General features: G+C 33.7%; 1 protein-coding gene across 1 annotated transcript in view; it reads left to right on the forward strand.

Annotated features, from left to right (window-relative positions):
• The first annotated feature begins 6,153 nt into the window (after positions 1-6,153).
• LOC149161199 (L-gulonolactone oxidase 2-like) overlaps positions 6,154-21,155 on the forward strand; it is a 35,848-nt gene continuing 20,846 nt past the window's right edge. The window contains exon 1 of the mRNA XM_089436912.1: positions 6,154-6,908. Within this exon, the coding sequence (XP_089293038.1) occupies positions 6,246-6,908 (663 nt within the window). The 5' untranslated portion in view covers positions 6,154-6,245. The remainder of the gene's footprint in view (positions 6,909-21,155) is intronic.

The following is a 21,155-nucleotide window of genomic DNA, read 5'->3' on the forward strand; positions in this document are numbered from 1 at the left end:
CCACGGACCATGGGATTGTATAAGTAGGAGAGTCTTAGAGAGTCTAAGGAAAGTAAGTGATGATGAAGATGAATGTAATGGGTTAGTAGAAGAAAGAGCGAAGAAGTCTTAGAGTAGAAGAGAGGCTCTACAACTGTGTGCGCAAAGGCCTAGAGTAGAGTCGCAACTGAGTGCACAGACCCCTACAGTTGAGTGCGCAGTGAAGTCTTGAGTCTGTAAGCAGAACTAAAGTATTAATAAAGAGATTATTCCATAAATTCTTGTGTTTGTCTACTTCCTTTTGTTATGAATGAATGTGCTATTATGTTATGATGAATGATGGGTTTATGAATTAATACTTTATTGATGCACGTTTTTACATGATTTATATTGTCATATGAATGCAAGTAATAGTAATTGTTTAGGCGAAGAATATCTTGTTGCATGTTAAATTTATCGAACAATTAAACCGATCTGGGTAAATAAGGGATTAAGAGTAATCACAAAGATGCGTAAGTGGTTGATTCGCCTGTTTAGGGTCCGTGAAAGACAATCATGAATGTTCGCGGAGGTATAGAAGCAGATCAAGGAAAGTTATATCGATAAGCCCTAAAGGCTTATCGATATGCACGAAGGCAGGTTTAGGGAATAAAATGACATTACACTAATCTGTGTGGCGGAAACTTGGTTCCAGCATCCCCCCATACTGCTTCAGGTGAGACTTCAGTCCGTGCTTCGTGGATTGATGCCGAAAGGGCCAGTAGTGTAGGGATTTGTTTGGAAAACTAACTGTGAACCTGGGTGAGGACCCACTAAGCCAACAATTTGGCCACTACAGTATGCTGTGTCCTCTTAGGAAGAAGGAAAAGCCAGAGAAGCAAGACCAGATGGCAGCATCCGTAGAGATAGACAAATTTTCCTATAGGTTGGAGGCATATTTCACTATGTTTGCAGTTATACCTCTAGGAGTGAGGTGGGTGACATGGATCTATAGTCTTAGAGTTGCAGAATTGGGTATGGTCCATTGAGGTGTCCTCCTCATGGATTATTACCTTGCTACAAGGGCCCACAATATTCAGTAGCAGGATGGATCAGTGTCATTTTTGCAGTCATATTCTGGAGTGACAGTTGCAAACTAGTAGCAGTCAGGTGTTGAGGAGCATAGTGTAGTGTTGGCAGCAATGCAAAGTGGCACAATGTAGAGTTAGTAGCAACACATATTATTTAGTAGACAGTGCAGTGGTGAGTAGCAATCATAACATAGGAGATAGATGCAACAAACATATTTCATTTGGTATTTAGGATGCTTCTCAGTTGCAATGGTTACAATTGCAGCAACAATAATTAAGAGGGACTAGCAACACATATGCAACATCATAGTTGAGCAGTGGTTGGTGGGTAGTGGTAGGCAGTCACAGTGGCCATACATTAGCAGTGTGAAAGATGGTGATATAGAGACAGGGTGTTGTAGCAATGGTGCAGCACTAGAACACCTTCCTTGCTAAGGAGTGTTAGTTTTTTGTAGCATCAGAGGTGTTATAGTATCAAAAATTTGTGGAGAGGTTAAAACATAGGATTTCTCCATAACCCAGAAATCGTTTCTGGAAATTTCACATAGAAGTGTCTCAATTAGATTATTAGCCTATTTTTAATTATTTCCTAAGTCTAAACTTTGGAAAAGTGGTTAATTAATAAGTACTAATTGAGATAAGGTCTGAATTATCTAAAAACTCACATGGATCGACCTAGATATGATCTTATCCCTTGATTAGGTTTTAATATTGGACATTGGAGGTCCAATAGAAGATTACAAGAAGAAGTCGATGGGTAGATGGAGAAACACACTTGAGATCAATTTCCTTAAAGAGTTCGATTTTCCAGAGAGCAGTAGAAGTTGTCAGAAGAGTTTGATCTAGAGAAGGGAGCAGAGACAGAGAGGGGCAGGGATAGTGAGGTCAGGATTTTCTCCATGAGGAAGCGCAGAGGCAATGCAAAAGCCCCAAAGGGCAGTTTGATACTTTACAAATTTATTAAAAATTAAAAATTAATACAAATTATTAGAAATTTATACTTTAAATTTGTTTAGTAATGTATTATATGAGCAGAATTGTTGTCACAATGACAACGACCCTCGAATTTTTTTTGTGTTATTCAATTTTGGAACCTACATATGTTTTCATGAGCTGTCGCTTCAAGCTACCTTGTTTCTTGTCATTTGTTCATGTTTCCTAAGTATTGACCATCCTTTCAACATCTCTAAGTGTTGCTTTTCCTCCTAGGTCAAAGATTCCTAAGTGTCACTTTCTTATATTTAGAAGTGTCATGTCACCTTTCTAAATATACAAAAAACACTAGATTTTCTTCGACTTAGTGTTAACTTTCTTCACTCAACCTTTCCTCGGGCCACAAACCTTTCCTTATATTTCTCAATACTTCCATCAACTCCATGCTTGATCTTGAATGACCATTTTGAGGTCACCATAGATTCCCCATTTGGTCTCGACACAACATACCATACGTCATTCTTCATAATTGATTCGTACTTTTTGGTCTCGACACAATATAAGGGAAGTGGAGGAAGTAGAATACAAATAAAAAAAATACATGGCTAAACATCCACCCATGGTAATGGATTCACATCCATAGGAACAAACATCCCTTTAAGGCACAAGAACAATATCAGAACTCCTTTCTTAAGGTTGTAGGAATGATGTGGATGCAAAAGTTTACCAATTCCTCTTTACATGTGGCATACCATTCAATGTTATTCGCTCACATTATTGGAATGAAATGGTTACTTCCATCAATGATGCCCATAAAGGATACAAAATCCCTAGGTATGAAAAAGCTAGAACCATGGGACTTGATTGGGAAAAAGCCAAAATAAAAAATTCTTTTGGGTAAATTCACAAATGCTTCAAATGAATATGGGGTATCCATTGTATCTGATTGTTGGAAAAATGTAAAAGGAAATCCATTGATAAGTGTCCATGGTGTGTCTTCTACTGGTGCAACCTTTTTTTCATCACATGACTGCTCAGATAAGTTCAAGGCCGACATCAACATTACAAAACCATTAATTCTAAAAATTGAAACTATTGGGCCATACAATGTCATCCAAGTCATTATTGATAATGCTTCTAATCTTAAGGTAGTGGGAGTAATCATTGAGGATATATACCCCAACATATTTTGGTCTAAATGTTTGGTTCACACAATGAACCTTTTGATGCATGACATTATTAAGATAAAGGAACTTGAATACAAATGGATTGGTTCATTGTACAAGAGAGGAAAGTACATGATAATATTTATTACCAATCATAGTAATTCCCATCTCATTTTTCACAGTCACTCAAGGTTGGAGCTTTTGAAGATTGAAAAGACTATATTTGCTAGCTATTAACTTACCTTTAAGCGCCTTTTCAAGGTAAGATAGGCATTGGCTAGCATGGTATCAAGTGAACCATGGCAAGTATTAAAGGATAGGGCTGCAACTGCATCTCATAGGGAATATTTTCAAGAGGTGGGGGACATTGTTCTTGATGGTTAGTTTTGGGCAAGTGTGGAGTATGTTTTGTAGTTCACCAAGGCCATCTATAACATGATTTGTTTTGTAGATAAAGATATGCCGGTGATTAATGAGGTGTATGAGAAGATGGATAACATGCTAGGGAAAATCAATGATATTGTTTAGCCAGAAAATGCCACCTTGTATGATCATATTCACAAACATGTGGTCAAAAGGTGGGATAATATTAATGTTCCACTCCATGCCTTGGCATATGTACTTACGCCAAAATACTACTCTTCATCTTGGTTCACCAAACCTACAGCTAGGGGTGGGATTAGGAGAAAATCCTCATACAAATCCAAAGGTAGAAAATGGGTACATGCTAGCATTAGACAAGATGGTCCCTGACAGGGAGGAGTGTGTTAGAATGTGTGAAAAATTAGGAAAATACTTCAGTCAAATTGGATTTTCAAGTACTTTGCATACAATCGATGATATAGATAGATTGAATCTTGTTGAATGGTGGAACATGTATGGCTCTTGGGGACCTTTGGCGCAATTGGAAATTAAAATTCTTTCATAGCTTGCTAATACTTCTTATACAGAGAGGTGTTGGAGCACCTATAACTTCTTCTAAAATGTCAAGAGAAACGACCTCAATGAAAACTAGGAAAACACTTGGTTTATGTACAGAAAAACTTGAGGTCGTTAACACATTTTTGTGAGCGAGCTCGGTTTGATAGAGCATATATCACTTGGGACAACAAACCAAAGGAGGATAATTTGGAGATGGAGCCTTACATTTAGAATAGATGGAAGTAGAACTTTTGGATGATGAGGATGAAAATCATCAAGTAGCAGCAATAGCATCAACAACAATGCCACACCCATCCACTAGTAGGGCTCAAGTTGCACTAGCTTTGTTGCCACCTCCATCTGCAACATTACGTGGAATTCATGTGTTCTCTGGTTCTGGATGTGGTTAGACTATGTGAGAGGAGACTCCCATTATTCATAGATCACGAGAAAAGAAATTAGAAGTTTCTCGTGGCATGAAGAAATATAAGTAGATGGTACATTTAATTGTTTTTTCTAGTTTCTAGTACTTTTTATAACTATTGACCTTTTAATATTTATTATGGTATATTTTGTAAACAATATATGACAATTTAAGTTTGAAGTTTGAAGTTGACAATTATAACTCATTGGTAGCAAATTATGAATATGATGCTTTGTGAAACATTTCATTTCATGATTGATATTCTTTGTTATAGTTGCAAGCACAACTTTAGTGATGACAAATGTTATATATTGAATTTTGAAACTTTAAAACTTTAAGGTTGATGAGAATCGAGATGTGTGTGGACGCGTGGTTGATGAAGATGATCAGTGCTAGATGATTGATCTTATATGGTTTAATCCATGTTTTTATGCTTTTCAGATCTAATTCATCGTTCTGCATGCTTTTGTTGACATATATGCATAAAAAATACAAAAAAATATTCTATAAAAAATGCTCCCAACTTGAAAGCTTTTGAAAATTGTCTCTCTCACACTCGCTCCCACTTCCAAGCAGCCTTGCATTGACTACCTACAAATTCAAATGTGAACCATTTATTAAGCTAACAAGTAGATAAAGACCACTAGATCCAAATGAATTTCCCTACACAACACATCAAAAGAATGAATTTGGGGTACTCACTACACAATAGAGAAATAAATGCTATAGAATGAATACACTATATAGTAATGAATGCATAATAACCTCACCAACTATTACCTATTAAAATACATTCTATGAAGTTTATGTCGCCTAACCACCAACCAATCATAGTATAACTACAAGTTTTTTATTTAAATTATATATTAATAAAAAAATTACCATATCAATGTTAGTAGCATTAAATAACTTATCATAAAATAACTATTATTTCAAGTTCAAGATTTAAAATGGTTGCTATATATCCCCTTGTAAGGAATAACAATTTCGCTTAAATTGTATTTATTACTTATTTCTATATCCCCTTGTGAGAGTTTCGCTTGCTTAAGTTATATTTTAGAGTTGGGCTCGACCGCCGAGCCATGTGATGTCACCAAAGCAATCGTTGCATGGAATGGGATATGGATACTCTGGGGAGGACCTACAATCCACATAGATGATTATAACTTCGCGCCTCCTGGCTAAGTATGCCGTGTAATAGAAAATGCGAGAGTACCTCCAGAATATGCCGTGCAATAGAAAATGGCGAGAGAAGCTAGAGAACCTGTCACCATGGAAGTAGAAGATGACAGGAAAGCGGGACCCCAACTCCTCTTTCTTTCTTGTCTCCTCCAACACCTTCGATTCCCCATCTCGAGCACGAACAGTTGAACCCAGACTCCCGTCTTGCTATCGATGACGACGTCCTTGGTGTGAACTCCGTGTGGGCATGCTTGTGGTCTGCAGTCAGCTAATTGAACGTTTCGCACTTTTTCAGATTCCACGGCACAATTTGCAACCACATACACGAATTACAACTCACGCCGACCCACCAACTTCTCGCATGCGTTTCGCACTTTTTCAGATTCCACCGCACAATCTGCAACCACATATTTACGCGAATTACAACTCACACCGACCCACCAACTTCGCGCATGCGTTTAGCTGCAGAGAGTGCAATTCTTCCCACGTATTACGACTGCACAAACCGTCATTCTACATTCTGAAAATTCCTTTCCTCATTATTCACTCAATTCTCGTATACCTAATCCGATGAGGTTTCTTGCCCTATCCATTCTCATTATATTTCTGATCCACACAGATAAGATATCATGCAATTCACCTCCGCCGCCTGTGAGATGCAGGCGTAACGATTCTACCGATTGCATTGTGACGAACGCCTATGGAATCTTCCCGGACCGGGCCACCTGCAGAGCCCGGTCGGCAGTTTTCCCTTCGTCGGAAGAAGAGGTGGTGGAGGCGGTGGCAGAGGCCAACAAGAAGAAACAGAAGATGCGGGTGGTCACCAGATGGTCTCACTCCATACCCAAACTCGTCTGCCCAGGAGGGAACTCCGGTCTTATCATAAGCACTCGAGAGCTAAAGCGCATAGTTGGCGTGGATGAAGCGTCAATGACGATTACTGTAGAAAGCGGAGCGTCTCTGAGAGAGGTTATAGATGCTGCTGCCCAACATAATTTGGCTCTCCCTCACTCGCCCTATTGGCAGGGGATTACCATCGGAGGGCTACTAAGCACCGGGGCACATGGCAGCTCTTTGTTCAATAAGGGAAGTGCAGTTCATGAGTATGTTGTTGGCATGAGATTGGTGGTACCTTCGCCTCCGGGTTATGCCAGTGTTGTGAGCTTCGATGAATCCCGCCCAGACCTGAATGCTGCTAAGGTTTCTCTCGGCCTTCTTGGAGTCATTACGCAGGTATCATACTCTCACAGCCTGGATCAATATTTTCAGTTATAATTTCTTAATTTATGCAAAACCTTTTATTTAAAGTAGTTATAATTTCTATTTAGGTTATGACCACATTTTTGTTCAACCATATGGTTCTTGAGACTCTATGAAAAATGTCTGATATATAGCTCTATGAGTTCTGTCGTGATAAAATGTCTGATATACAGCTCTATGAGTTCTGTCGTGAATAATCATTGTGCTGTAAATGCTTATTTATATATAATAATAATAATAAAGCAATTAAAGGTAAATTTTAATTACTTAAGTAAAATATGATAGTTACCATAATTTTAATTAAGGTAATGAACATGTATATTACTGTTGTGGAATTGAGGCTTCTGATCTATATTAAGTTTTGAGAAGATTTTTGGTGTAAATTACATTATAATGTTTTTGTCGACAGGTGAGTCTGGTTCAACGTCAGGATAATTTGAAGAATCAGAGCCTTGTTGCATGATAAATAGATAGAGCAAAACACCCAATAGCTGGTCTTTGGATGTTCTGCTCTATCTATTTATCATGCAGCCAGGATCTGATTCTTCAACTTACCCTGTCGATGAACCACACTCGTTGGTTCAAAACTTGCCCACAAAAACATTTTAATGTGATTTACCCAATTTTCTCAAAATGTATATTACTAGTTTATAATAAATTTTATAGTATTTTTATTTAGTGAAAAATTTATCTTAATTTAATTAAATTGTTAGTGGGAACCATCATTATTAACTATTATTAACTAATAAAAATTGATTCATCATTATTATTTAAAAAAAATCATATTAATTGTAATTAACCCGTGTCTTTATTTTAAAAAAATCAAACTCTTAATTAAATAAATACAGTTTTACAGTTTTAAAACATACTTGGAAACTTATATTATTAATATATCACACCTTTAATAAAAAAATATAAAAAAATTATAGAATTTCTTTACATACAATTATAAATAATATATTTTTAATATTTCTCACTAACTGAATATCCACCTTATATAAAATAGGAAAAGGATCTGGAATTACCTCTATATTGAATATGGATGTAACACGTAATCGTATATACATTAAAAATAGAGAACGTACCAGCTTATCCAAAAATAGGAAAGGGATCTGGAATTACTTCTACATTGAATATAGATGTGACACGGAGATCGTACCATCTTATCGTTCAAAATAAAATTATGATTATATATTATTTTTTAAATTAATTATTAAATTATTATTATTATTTATTATTTAAATTAATTAATCATATAAATAAATAAAAGTAATGTTATTTTTTCAAATTGTGATTATGTTTTTGTTTTTGTTAAATATTTTTTTAATATGTGAATAGAGATTATATTTTTTTTGTTATAGTTATGAAATTGTAAATTTAAATAGATTAGTTAAAGCACTGCTTTCCAATCATAAAAAACGGTAAATTTAAATAGAATAGTTAAGGTACAATATTCTAATAATAGAAAACACTTATATATGTAAAATGTATAAGTAGCTGGATGATAAATATATATTATAAAGTCTAAAACATTAAGTTAATGCTTAAAACTATTAAAGACAACTATGCATTGTAATGATATTTTATTTGTAATATGCAATAATCATATGACATATTCAACATACTAGTTCATCTAAAACATTAAGTTAATGTTTAAAACTATCCAGGAAGAGGATGCCTTCTAATAATATTTTACTTTGTAATATGCAATAATCATATGACATATTCAATATACAAGTTCATCAAAAGAGGTACTATATAGACAAATTGAATTTAACATAAATCTTTGTACTTGTGAAGATGCTTGGGGAAAATTCACACTCAACTTTGACATTTAAAAGAGTAATACATATAACTTTGAATACTTTATAGATGCAAAAACTATGATTTTATAAGAAATATATTGAGACAAAGCAAAATTATAGGTTGTATGTAGCTGAAATGAGATTGATATTAAAATATTATCCATAGATAAATATAATACAATATTGTTTTTTCAAAATCCAATATTTCTTTAGAGTTTCTTATTTACATTTATACAAAAGTATTACAATAAATGTTTGTTGCAGCAGATGCAACATTTAAGGAACTATTCTATAAAATAAAATAAAAGTTTCAACAAATTGAACTAATAATTTCCCAACTATTTCTAGATTAAATTGTATTTTGTTGATGTGATCTTGGAAGCTTCATGGATCAAACTTGACCAACCTGTCCCAATTTGCACCAATTGGATGATGAAATGTTGACACTTTTCTCTAGGCTACTTCTAGCCTAGTATATTTCTTGTAAGTGGAATAATTGAAAACAAATTTTTTACTTGAAAGAGGAGGTAAAAATCATCAATCGAATTGTCCATAATAGTTTTCCCTTTGAGAGTTCTTGCTATGTGTGAAATATTATCCACTTTATTCCCTTCTCTCCATAAGCATCCAAAGATATCAAAATCTTATTCACATCCCAATAAGATGGGAGACCGAGTTCCATCAAAGAAATAAATCTACTAGTAAATTCATCAAGATTCTTTTTTACTATTTTGCTTTAATCTTGGGTTTGCTAAAGTAAGTTTTTTTTTGCCAAGCCTTTGTTTGTTTCCATTATAATTGAAGTTAAGTTCTATTTTGAACTCCCAAATCATGAAGTTGTTCCCAAATCCTGAAATTGAGAAATTTAACAATCTTGTTAGCTATGTGTTGTTTGATCCCTAATTCATTTTGGGTTTTGGGATAGCTTGTCTTGTAGTATAAACCAAATGATTCATCTCCCACCACTTTAAAACAATTCCACATGTCTCCCAAATAATGCACCTTGCTTTAGTCAAGGCTCCTATTCCTACCAATTGATTTTGTGGCTACTTCTTTTACTGTTGAAGTTTAACCTTTAAACCTTTACTTCCTTCCTAATGTTGAAGTTGACATTCCTACTTGATGTTCTTGATTGGTTGATGTTGTTGGTAGAAACTCCCAATTGAATGCAGGGTTTCTTGATGTTTCCTCTATTGCACAAATTGGTACTTTTGTTTCTCCTTATTCTTTTGTCCCTTTCCTTCTCTTGGATTGTTGATCTTCTTTCTTTGTCTCATAAATTGTTTGGAGGCTTTGTGTATAATCTCTTTTTATACTTTTCTCATTTGATTGAGGTGTTTCTACAACAAGTGTTTGATATGATTCCACAACTTCTACAATTTTCTCTATAATATGAGTTGGTTTCATTACCCAAGTGTCTCTATTGTCCAATCTTTCAATATTTGGTTTGGCAAGATGTATATAATTTGCAAAACCATGTTAATTCTTTTTTTCTGATATAATTTCATAAAGATCACAAGGCCAAACCTCTCCTTGAGAAAAATTAATTTGTCTGATAAATTCCCCCATCTCCTGGAGAGCAATTCTAGTTTTCACTAGGAATGGACCCACCTCTTTCTTCAATTTAAACATAGCTTGATGATTTTTGGAAATAAAATGCAAGTGATTTGAATTTAGACTTTATCCAATGTTTTCTATAGAAAAAATATTCATGGTCAAAAAAGTTGAGAGTTGATATGGTGGAAGCTCACAACCATATACTCTAATCTCTTTGAAATCCTTAAGTACCAATCATTTACCCTAATATCTGGGTTGATTTGAAGAATTTTCTCTATCTCAAGAAAAAATCTAGGACGAGATTCTTCAACCATCACATAATAGAGAATTTTGATGAATTTAATGTTGTAATTAGAGAATCATGAATTCTAAGGTTGTTTTCTAACAATATGAGTCCAATGGATAACAACATTTGGGTTTCCTCCTTCATTTTGAAGCTTTAAATGTAAACTAAAAAATTTCTCAACTTGGAAATGGAGGAACAAATAAAGTAAAAAGGATTGATACCTAAAAATTCTTGGTTGAGACTGTATTGAGAAAATTGGAAATTAATGGCATTTGCAAGATACTTGCTGTAGTGAAACCTAATAAAGAAGTGTAATACCCCTTTTCTTCCGTAATAATGTTTTTCTTTGCTTAGACTGAATTATGATTAGTTGAGGGTGGAAAGGCCATAAATTGGTTAATGAACAATAAAGTGGTTATGATGTAATAGGTAAATTTTATTAATAAATAAAGTGTTGGAACTACTTGGGAAAGAGACACTAGAGTTAAGAGATTGTTGCCAAAAAAGTGCAAAAAGTCTCATTGATGAATGAGATTAAGATAAATCTTCCATAAGTGGGACTCCTAGATAAGATTTAATGAGATAGGAGATAAAGATCCATTAAATCACTTAGTTGGAGAAAAACACTAAATATGAAGTAGAATAAAGCACCACAGAAGAGAAACTTGGGTTTTAAAGAAAAAAAGAAATGAAAAGAAGAAAGCCTAAGCGAGTGGGTTGGTAGACCCACAAAAGTGGGGGCCCCGCTAAGAAAAAAAATTGCAAGGGAATAAAATGTATAAAAATACATAATCAAGGGATCAAAGGGGTTGTTGATTCCATTGGAAGGCACATCTTAGCTCGGGGGGAACTAGTGGATTATGCATGGTTGGGTGGAAAACGTGACTTTCCCAAGTGTGTTTCCAACAAAAACTACAGTTAGATTATTCATTCGAAATTATGATTGCATGGTTGGCTTGTGTATGATACTTTTAGTGAAAATAATTTGATACATGATTAGCGAGTTTATATTAGTAGAGAAATTGAATGGATGCAAAGATTGATTGTGTTGATGTCTGTTCATTCGTATATCTTCTCTTCCCTTAGATTAATACTCATTAGAAGTATTTTGTCATTTTATGAGTTGACTATATATAACAACCTTAAATGGAGTGAGTAAATGGTCTAAAGCTAGAATTATTATTTATAATGAAGAAATGTTGGTATAAAAAATTATATCCTCTCTTATCTGTAAAATATAGGGTTTTGGTATGTAGAAAATTCTTGGGGTAAGCACTAGAAAGAACGAAAATAAAAGAGCTTCAGTAAAACCACATGTTAGTCGGAATTTGTAGTTAGGCGAATTGATCGAGTAAGATCATGTAGTCTTGGTTTTTTTTAGGGATGGAATTCGGGAAAGGTAAAAGCATGTGCAAGCGAAGTGACAAAATTCGAGGGATGGATAGTTAATTATGCTAATGCTAATAAGAATAACCAGAGTCAATGCCATGATGTCATATATATATATATATATATATATATATATATATATATATATATATATATATATAGGAGACTCTTGAAGGGTAGTGCTATTTGAAACCCTCTCTGGGTAGTCCTAAAAACCACCATACCCGGTGTGACAAGTTCAAGATGTGTAAAAACTAACAAAGGCCAACATATGTGGTTAACGAATAGTTCAACCTCAAAGAACAACTTAATTTAAACTAGGTTGCAGATAAATGTAAATCAAACGAAAACAAACTTTAGAGATCTTTTATAGTATATTTAAGTTTAGGAGATGGAAATTATTGGAAATTCCTTGTATTGTTATTAGAGCAGGAAAACTCTACCCATGGTATAGAAAAAGAATAGGATAAGTAAAGTTTAATACATATGCCCAAATTCTCAAAGTGTCCTTGGTAGAAATATCTTGGGGATGAGAGGATTCTTTGGAAGATTCCTCTTAAAGCCTTGTGTCTTGAGACAACCCAAACAAACCCAATAACTGAGTGCCATCTTGTTATAACGCAGTAGAATTAACCTAGGAAAGAAATAGAATAATAGTGAATATCCTAAATTTATAATATTTGAACCATACACCACTCGCTCTAGCTTACTATTAGAAATCAAGGATTTAACAAGCCTTAGTTAGATATGCAGAGAGTATATGCGGTAGTGAAAAATAAATACATGGCTACAATAAACAAGAGAGGCTAGACGAGTTGTAATAAACTCTAATTACTCATGTAATCCAAGTAAATGACTATAGTAGTCATTTGTATCAGGAATAAATATTAAACCAAGGAACTCATCGAAAAAGACTAAAGGATTTTCCAATTCGGCATATGGAATGAACAAAGATATGTCATTTTGTATTAAACCCAAAAATTAAGTGAAAGACAAAATGTCCAGTTTTGTATATGGAAATAATTTTGATACATCCATTTGTATTAAAATCCCAATTAATTAAACGAGAGGAGAAACAATATAGTTCTGAGGCCATACAAGCCAACAATTAAATGAATAACGAAATACACAATTTTATATCTAGAACATACACACCGTTGCCCAAGTCATTAGAGGAAATTTCATCCTAAAAGTGGCCTCCTAAAGAAAAATAATAAAATAATAGTTAAAATAATAAAATAAGAGTTATGAATTTTGGAGGGAAAAGATAAAAACTATTTTTTTTTAATAGTATTTTTGGCTTATCTCCTTATAGGTTTACTCAAATTTCATGTTTAGATCCTCATTGGATGCGAAATTAAAGTCCACATCCAACGAGTACCTATTACACATATTTCTGAGAAGACTCGCATTGATAATAATTGAAGATACATTAAAAAACGTGTTCAACACATTTTTAAATATATCTTCAATTTTTATCAATGCGGGTCTTCTCAAAAGTATGCATAATGGGTAATCGTTGGATGTGGAATTTAATTTCGCATCCAATGAGTGTCTACACTTGAGATTTGAGAAAACTTATAAGGAGATAAGTCAAAAATACAATTAAAAAGAGTAATTTTTCTTGTTTTCCCTCCAAAATATTTACATGTACCTCTTTTTAAATTTAAAGGATTTTGATTGGTTTACATATTATGACATGGAAATTACGTGAAAATTTCATGGGCACTTTTAGGTTGAAATTTCTTCTAATGGAATTATACATTTACGAAAGCTTTTCTCTCCCTTAAAAACTTAAGGCTCCTCCGAAGCGAATGGAACTGGTAGGATTCATCCTATAACCATATGTAGAACAAGGTTTGAACCTAAGCATTGGTGTAGAAAAATATGCACTAAGGGTTGGCGAATAACAAAACAAGCACCGACCTGTAAAGCCACGACAATGGTTAGTGGTTGAGAATGGGTCTGGTGCCTATTATTGTGTCATGGTCCCCCAAGCCAATTACCTGTAAAATCAACTAAAGAAGGGTACACTTGTTAGAGTTGTTACCTTGGGGAAGAGTTCATTAAGAATAACAATTAAGCAAATCTATTAACTAGAAGGAAGGGATATATATCAATTTTAATATACTTGAGAGGTATAGAAACTGGGATATTCCTTACTGCGAGTGCACCATCTGAAAGATGGTAGCGCCGAAAAGGATTTGTCAAAACAAAGAAAAGCGATAAGTTTTCAAGGGTATAGAGGAATGTTACACCCATTTATCATGAAAAAATTGAACCCAACCAACTTACCTTTTTACTGTGGCACTATGAAAAAGGGTTCTTTTGACCAGTTAAATAATCTCTCCTAAAATTTGGTTGCCATCCTGATATCACCAAAAATAGGGTTAACTTGTGAGGAGGAGGTAAGAAACGACACTGCAAGAGTAAGGACACACAACAATTATGGATAACTTATCCGAAATGTGAGAAAAACAAAAAGAAACATAGACAAGAATAGAGGATAGAAACACACCTAATAGTGGAGGATTGCAATTTGTGGAGACCCAACGAAACACGAACTTCCTATGACAAGTAAGTTGTCCGGTAGTTTTCATCCTTCAATTCCATAGACTCCAACTTCTACAAATAATGGACACGAAGAAGGTGATTAAAATTACATCTACATATAGCCAAGAAGGGTAATACAGGGCAGGAAAGAATAAGTCTTTGGATTACACATGCCTGAGCGAAAAACAATGTTGCCACACATAGCTGGAGTCAAGAAGGGATACACCACAACCAACACATGGCTATCTTCCTTGGAGGCACTATGAGCATATGACACTTCCTAGAGGAAAGAAAATTTGACAAAGAACCATATGGAAGGGATAGACCCCATGAGGAGAATTAGGGTTACCAAAAGAAATCTCCACCCTTCGATTGTATGAACCATTTCAACAGTTCACGGTTCCCCACCTTTGACACATCACATGGAGGTCACTTGCTTTGCGAGGATGTGGCACCCCACCTTTTGCACACAATTTCCATTGAAAGCCAAGAACACCTTGTAAACCATGCCAACGTATCCCATATATAAATATAAACACAAGTGAACATAATTAAAATCAAGTGGAGGTACAACTATCAGATAGGATATCTAACCAACAAGGGGACTCAACCCTCATTGCTAACACTTCAATAAATTTTGAGTATCAAAGTTGAGTTTAATATTAAATAAGGATTTAATTATTTGTATTCATTCCCCTAGTATCAATGTTCCTTAGTGGAATTATAAGAGGCATTAAACAAACAAATGGACACCATGGTGTTGAAATGAAAAAAAAATCTTGGGTAAATTAGGGTTGTGATAAGGGGGGTCCTTTCATCAAGTGACACTTCTCTAACTCTTACGTATCCCTAGCATTTTATCGCCTCGACAACATATCAGATTCCCCATGTTAACCTTCCTTCATGTTTTTTTTTTTTGGGGGGGGGGGGGAGGTTCATAAATGATTGTGGGTTGTTGATTGTGATTGTTGGTGATACATTTATTTAAGTAACTAATTGTTTAACATACATAAATGACAAATTTTTAAGAATTTGGAATTTTATTTAATGAAAAATATTTTTTTTTCCAAATTTTAAACAATAGAAAACCATAAATGTTAAAAATTCAATGCCACAATAGTTAATAAATATTTAACCATTTATTCATATTATTGATTATAAAATCAGATTATTCATCAAATATATAATAAAAACAAATATACAATGATTACTTTCTCTATTAAATAAAAAATATAATATAATATAATATATTTACTAACCAATTTAACAACACTTGAATTTGAATTTAAATATTTTTTGAAATGGTGTATACCCTATTACCAATTTAAAAACATGTGAATCTAAATAAATTACAATGAATATATTAATATATAATAAGATTAACTATCTTAATTTGATCAAATGATATATTGAATAAGATTAAGTATATTAAATTTATTAAGTATAAAGTGAGTTTTGATTACCGTTTTTTTCAAAAATTAATATATTAATTTTTAGTGAAATTATAATAATTTAATATTGAAATTTGATTTTTAAATATAAAATATATTTATTTTTTGGAAAATTGTTTGGCACTTAAATAATATAAATATAATTTAAAAATAAAAATAAAAATAATATTAAATTAAATAAAAATGAAAATAAAATATTATCTATCAAATTTAAAATTTTTGAAGACAAAAAACAAATAAGTTTTGTATTAGATAAATAAACTATTTTATAAGTCTGATGCATCTAATAAATAAAACATGAAGCTGAATCTAAAAATGTATGCATAGAACTAACATCTCCTAAATATACAAATATAAATATACCATTGTCTTTGACGCCGCAAATTAGCTGTCCATTAAAGATGTACCATATGTCTTTGAAAAAAAATAAGCTAGGTATTAAAGATCTAACATTCATATTAGCAACTAAAGCCTCTCAAGAAAGAGAAATGTTTTTTTTATAAATAATATAGTAATGTTACTGCTTTTTAATATTAAATGAATAATAATTTTTATGATGAATTATATTTTATTTTCATACATTTATATAATTTTATCTTTTAAAATATTAATAAAAGAGGTTTTTCCTATTTTCACATTTGTGGGAATTTATGAATGGGAACAAAATCTCTCTGATCGCAATATTTTATGTAATAACAATGTTATTTTTTAAGATTAAATGAGCAATAATTTTTATTTGTGTTATTTTTTATAATGAATTATATTTTATTTTCATAAATTTATATAATTTTATCTTTTAAAATATTAATAAAATAAGTTTTTTCTATTTTCATATTTATGAGAATATAAAATAAGTTTTTTCTCTTTTCATATTTATGAGAATTTAGGAATGGGAACAAAATCTTTCTATTTGGTTGGAAATAGATTTGGAAAATTGGGAGTTTTCAAGAAAATGGGAATTGGAAACTAGTTTTTGAATATAAAAAATTTTAAATTTAAATTTTATTTTTAATATAAATAAACATTATTTTTCAATTCTATTAAATTAAAATTAAATATTTTTAATCTTATTTAATTATTACATTTATTTTATTATAAATATTTTTTAATTGTATTTATTCAAAATATTATTATAAAATAAGAATTAATTAATTAATTTTATTTTGGATGGTTAAAACTTGGAAAAAAACCCGGATGCGGGTGGTATCAAGTCATATCAATGACGAGCCGCATACCAAAGGCAGTTGGCAGGGCAGACGACAGGTGGAATGTTTGCCGAGGACGCGTAGCAGGTGGGCAACAATGCTTAAGGGTATGTGAATTAATTTCTTGGCAGTCTCGAATGTTGGTTCTGCAGGTCGGAGTTAATGCAGACATGCGTGATCGGCAGAGAATTTGTTATATTGCCATGGATTGGTTCATCACACCTGGTTCAGTCACTGGAGCGATTCATAGTGCGACAGAGCTGTCTCAGAACCTCTGTCTAGTGTTCCGAATCTGGCTATTAGCGTGGATTGGTAAACTCCTCGAAGCTATTTGCGTTCCTCAGGTAATTGATCTTCTCTGTTTCAATCTTTCTGCTAGTCAATTTGTGCTTTTGAGGATGCCTCGACGCCGCGGTGTTCCTTGCAGAGGTAGTCATACAGGGAATAGAGGACAACCTTCTCGCCCTGTTCCTCAAAATGTCATTCCTATTGCCTCTGCGTCTCCTTCTTCTCCGCCTCTGGAACAAGCCAGGCCCATTCCGAACAGTTCATTCTAGACCGCCAGATTCACTTTCCAAAGCCAGCTTAATAGGCCCATTTTGACTGCAAGCCTCACTATTGTTCTCGCGGAGGAAGACAGTAATCAGGGGAGCTCAGCTAATACTACCCCCTCTCAGTCTCAGGGAGACAACGTGCTTCTCGGGGACCTGACAGGGATGGTGTTCCAGGCAGATAACCAGCAAGAAGGTGGCCATGTCTCGGAGGTGCCACAACATCCCGTGGATCCGGCTCAAAGTGATATTGTGCCTTGCGGCCCGACTCAGTGGGCAGGTGGTGTTTTAAATTTGGTGACCACTCCTGATGGTGGCGAACCTGTTTATGATGACAGTGGGTTTGTGACCTGGGTTGCTTCTACCAGTCAAGCGGAAGCGGAAATGCCAGACTCATCAAAGCATGCAGATTAGAACTGTTTCCTCTCTGCTGGGGGGTCTAAGTAATTTTGGGTATGTGTCATTAATTCTGAGGATAGATGTCTCTGTCTGTTCCATACTCTGGCTACGGAGAGGGGCCAATGCCATTTCAGTCTCTGTTTTCTGTTATAGATATGGTTATGTTAGCTGCTTCTCAATTTTTGTGGTCAATACAGGGCATGATGAACTTAGTTTGGGTAATCTTTTTAAGTATGTCAGTGCCCGAACCAAAAATTTTGCAGTATGTTTTGTAAATTCGGCATCAAGCCTGAACTGTAAGGTCCATGAGTTTTTGGTAGAGGAATGGCCGCGGCCTCCTCAGAGGTTCTAACCTCTTTGTATATATTTTTATTTTTCTTCAATAGAATTAGCATTTACGGAGAAAAAAAAAAGTTGGAAAAAAAAATGGAATTTTTTCGCCTAGATTCATTCTCATATCCGATGTTGAAAATATTAACCACATAAGTATATTCATCGTATGAAATATACATTGAGAAAAATAAAATAAAAATAAATTTTAGTTTAAAAATTATTTAATTAATAATATTATGATGAGATTTCTTCCCCTATCCATTCTTGTTATATTTCTGATCAATACAGATAAGATATCATGCAATTCTGCTATCCATTCTCCTATATTTATGATGTGGTTTCTTCCCTTATCCATTCTCATTATATTTTAGATCAATAGAGATAAGATATAATGCAATTCACCTCCTCCGCCGGTGAAGTGCATGCTTAATCATTCTACTGATTGCCCGATGGACGGTTATGGAATATTCCCAGATTGGGCGACCTATAGAGCCCTGTCGGTGGTTTTTCCTTCACCGGAAGAAGAGATGGTAGAGGGCAGCTAGAAGAAATAGAAGATGGGGGTGGTCACCAGATGGAATCACTCCATTCCCAAGATGGTTTGTGTAGGAGGGGACTTTGGTCTTATCATAAGAAATCAGGAGCCAAAGCGCATAGTTGGCGTGAACTAAACGTCAATGACGATTATGATAGAAAGTGGAGCGTCTCTGAGGGAGGTTATAGATGATGTTTCCTAAACTAGTGACTATTATCCTTTGACCACACAAATTCCCAAACAAAATTTCCCTGATCTTAGGATCTACAAGATTCAACTCTCCTTGTTTGAGACCAGGGTTGCGGGGGAGCCCCCCCCGCTCCCGCTCCGGGTCGGAGTGACTTCAGAGTGCCTTGGCGGTGTGCTCTCTAGAATGCTCCCGAGGAGGGGGTGCTTTCAGGAGCATGCTCCCTAAAAAAAATGCTCCCTGCCTTTTCGAGAGCATTTAGTCTTTTTTGCATTTTTTTTTGCAGTAATATTCCAAATGCAGTTTTTTTCAAAGAAACAAATAATTTTTGAGTGGGGTAGCCTAATGATCAAGGCTATGGCCCTAGTATTAATATGCGATTCATGGTAATGTTAAATTATTAAAGTAAAAGTGACATTCTCCTTAATATTCATTTTTATCATTTTACTTAAATTTTTAACATTACCATGAAATGACTCAGGATGTTTGAGAGTGGTTTCGACCTCATTGGATTTCATATGGAGAAAGTAGGATTTTAGATTTCATTCAAAACCCAGCAGACTTATCAATTTTTCAGGATTTCAAGATTGGGTGTTTGCAATGTGTCCATTGAATTTTGTCACATATTAGGGTATGGAACTCTTATTTAATCAAGAGCACCAATCCCTCTATGTACCCTGATGTTAGTGACATTGGTTGTCAAACTCCTCTATCATGAACCTCCTAAAAATGTACGCATCACTCAAACAAAATCTTGACTTGACATGCTATGCTTTTTCTATCTTATGTTAATGCTTAGAGGGTGATATTAATGACAAAGATCCCTATACAGATCTAGAGGTAATGACAAAGATACCTATGGATATTAATGCTTAGAGGGTGATACTAATGACAAAGATCCTAATTTTCCAACAAGATTATAAAATTAGATATTTCTCGTGGTGGCAAGAGGCCCAAGCATAAGCAGTAGATAATAGATTTACTTGTCTTTTTCTAATTTCTAGTAGTTTTTATAACTACTGACTCTCATATTTACTAAGATATTTTTTTAAACAATATATGACAATTTAAGTTTGAAGTTTGAAGTTGGAAATTATAACTCATTAGCAATGAATTATGAATATGATGCTTCATGAAAGTTGAAAGTTGTTTCATTTCATTTCATTTTATAAAATTTCATTTCATATTAGATATTATTTGTTGTAATGGTTACACTTAGCTTACAAGTACAACTTTGGTGATCAATGATGATAAATGTTATATATTGAATTTTGAAAGCTTGAAACTTTAAGATTGATGAATCACGAGACTCAATATGTTACTAACTTGTGGACGTAGTTGATGAAGATTATAACTTCTAGATGATTGTTGTTATATGGTTTAATTTATGTTTTTTTTATATCTAATTCATCATTCTACATGTTTTTGTTGACACACATACACACACATATAAAACGCTATGAGATTCACTCCCAAACTAGGAGCTTCTGAAAATGTCGCTCCCGCTACCCTTTTTCGCTCCCGCTACCCTTTTTCACTCCCGCTCCCAAATAACATTGTTTAAAACCATGAAAGTTGAAATTTATTATTTTTACTCCAACATATAAATACCCAAAGATAATTTAAATTTTAAATTAACGAGATATTTTAAGAACCATAGATATTATAATGGTTAAATGCTCCAAACAAATCTTAAACTAACTAACTACTAAAAGGGCCTTTGCTCAACGACTACTAAAAAGGCCTATGCTCAACTACATAACTATTTTTTTGGGCTGTAATGATTTATTATAAAGATAAAATACAACACTAAATTTCCTTAATATGGAAAAAACAAAATAAAACTAAAATATAAAAGACATGTCATAGAATACCATGCATACAATTAAATATTTAATGTGTCTAAAAGCTTTATCAAAATGAAGGATTGTGCCCTTTCTCCATTATAAATTATGAGCATAAGGAAAAA

This window comes from Pinus tabuliformis, chromosome 5_2, assembly GCF_031772625.1.
Source record: "Pinus tabuliformis cultivar Carrire ecotype Pingquan chromosome 5_2, CPIR1, whole genome shotgun sequence".
Lineage (NCBI taxonomy): Eukaryota > Viridiplantae > Streptophyta > Pinopsida > Pinales > Pinaceae > Pinus > Pinus tabuliformis.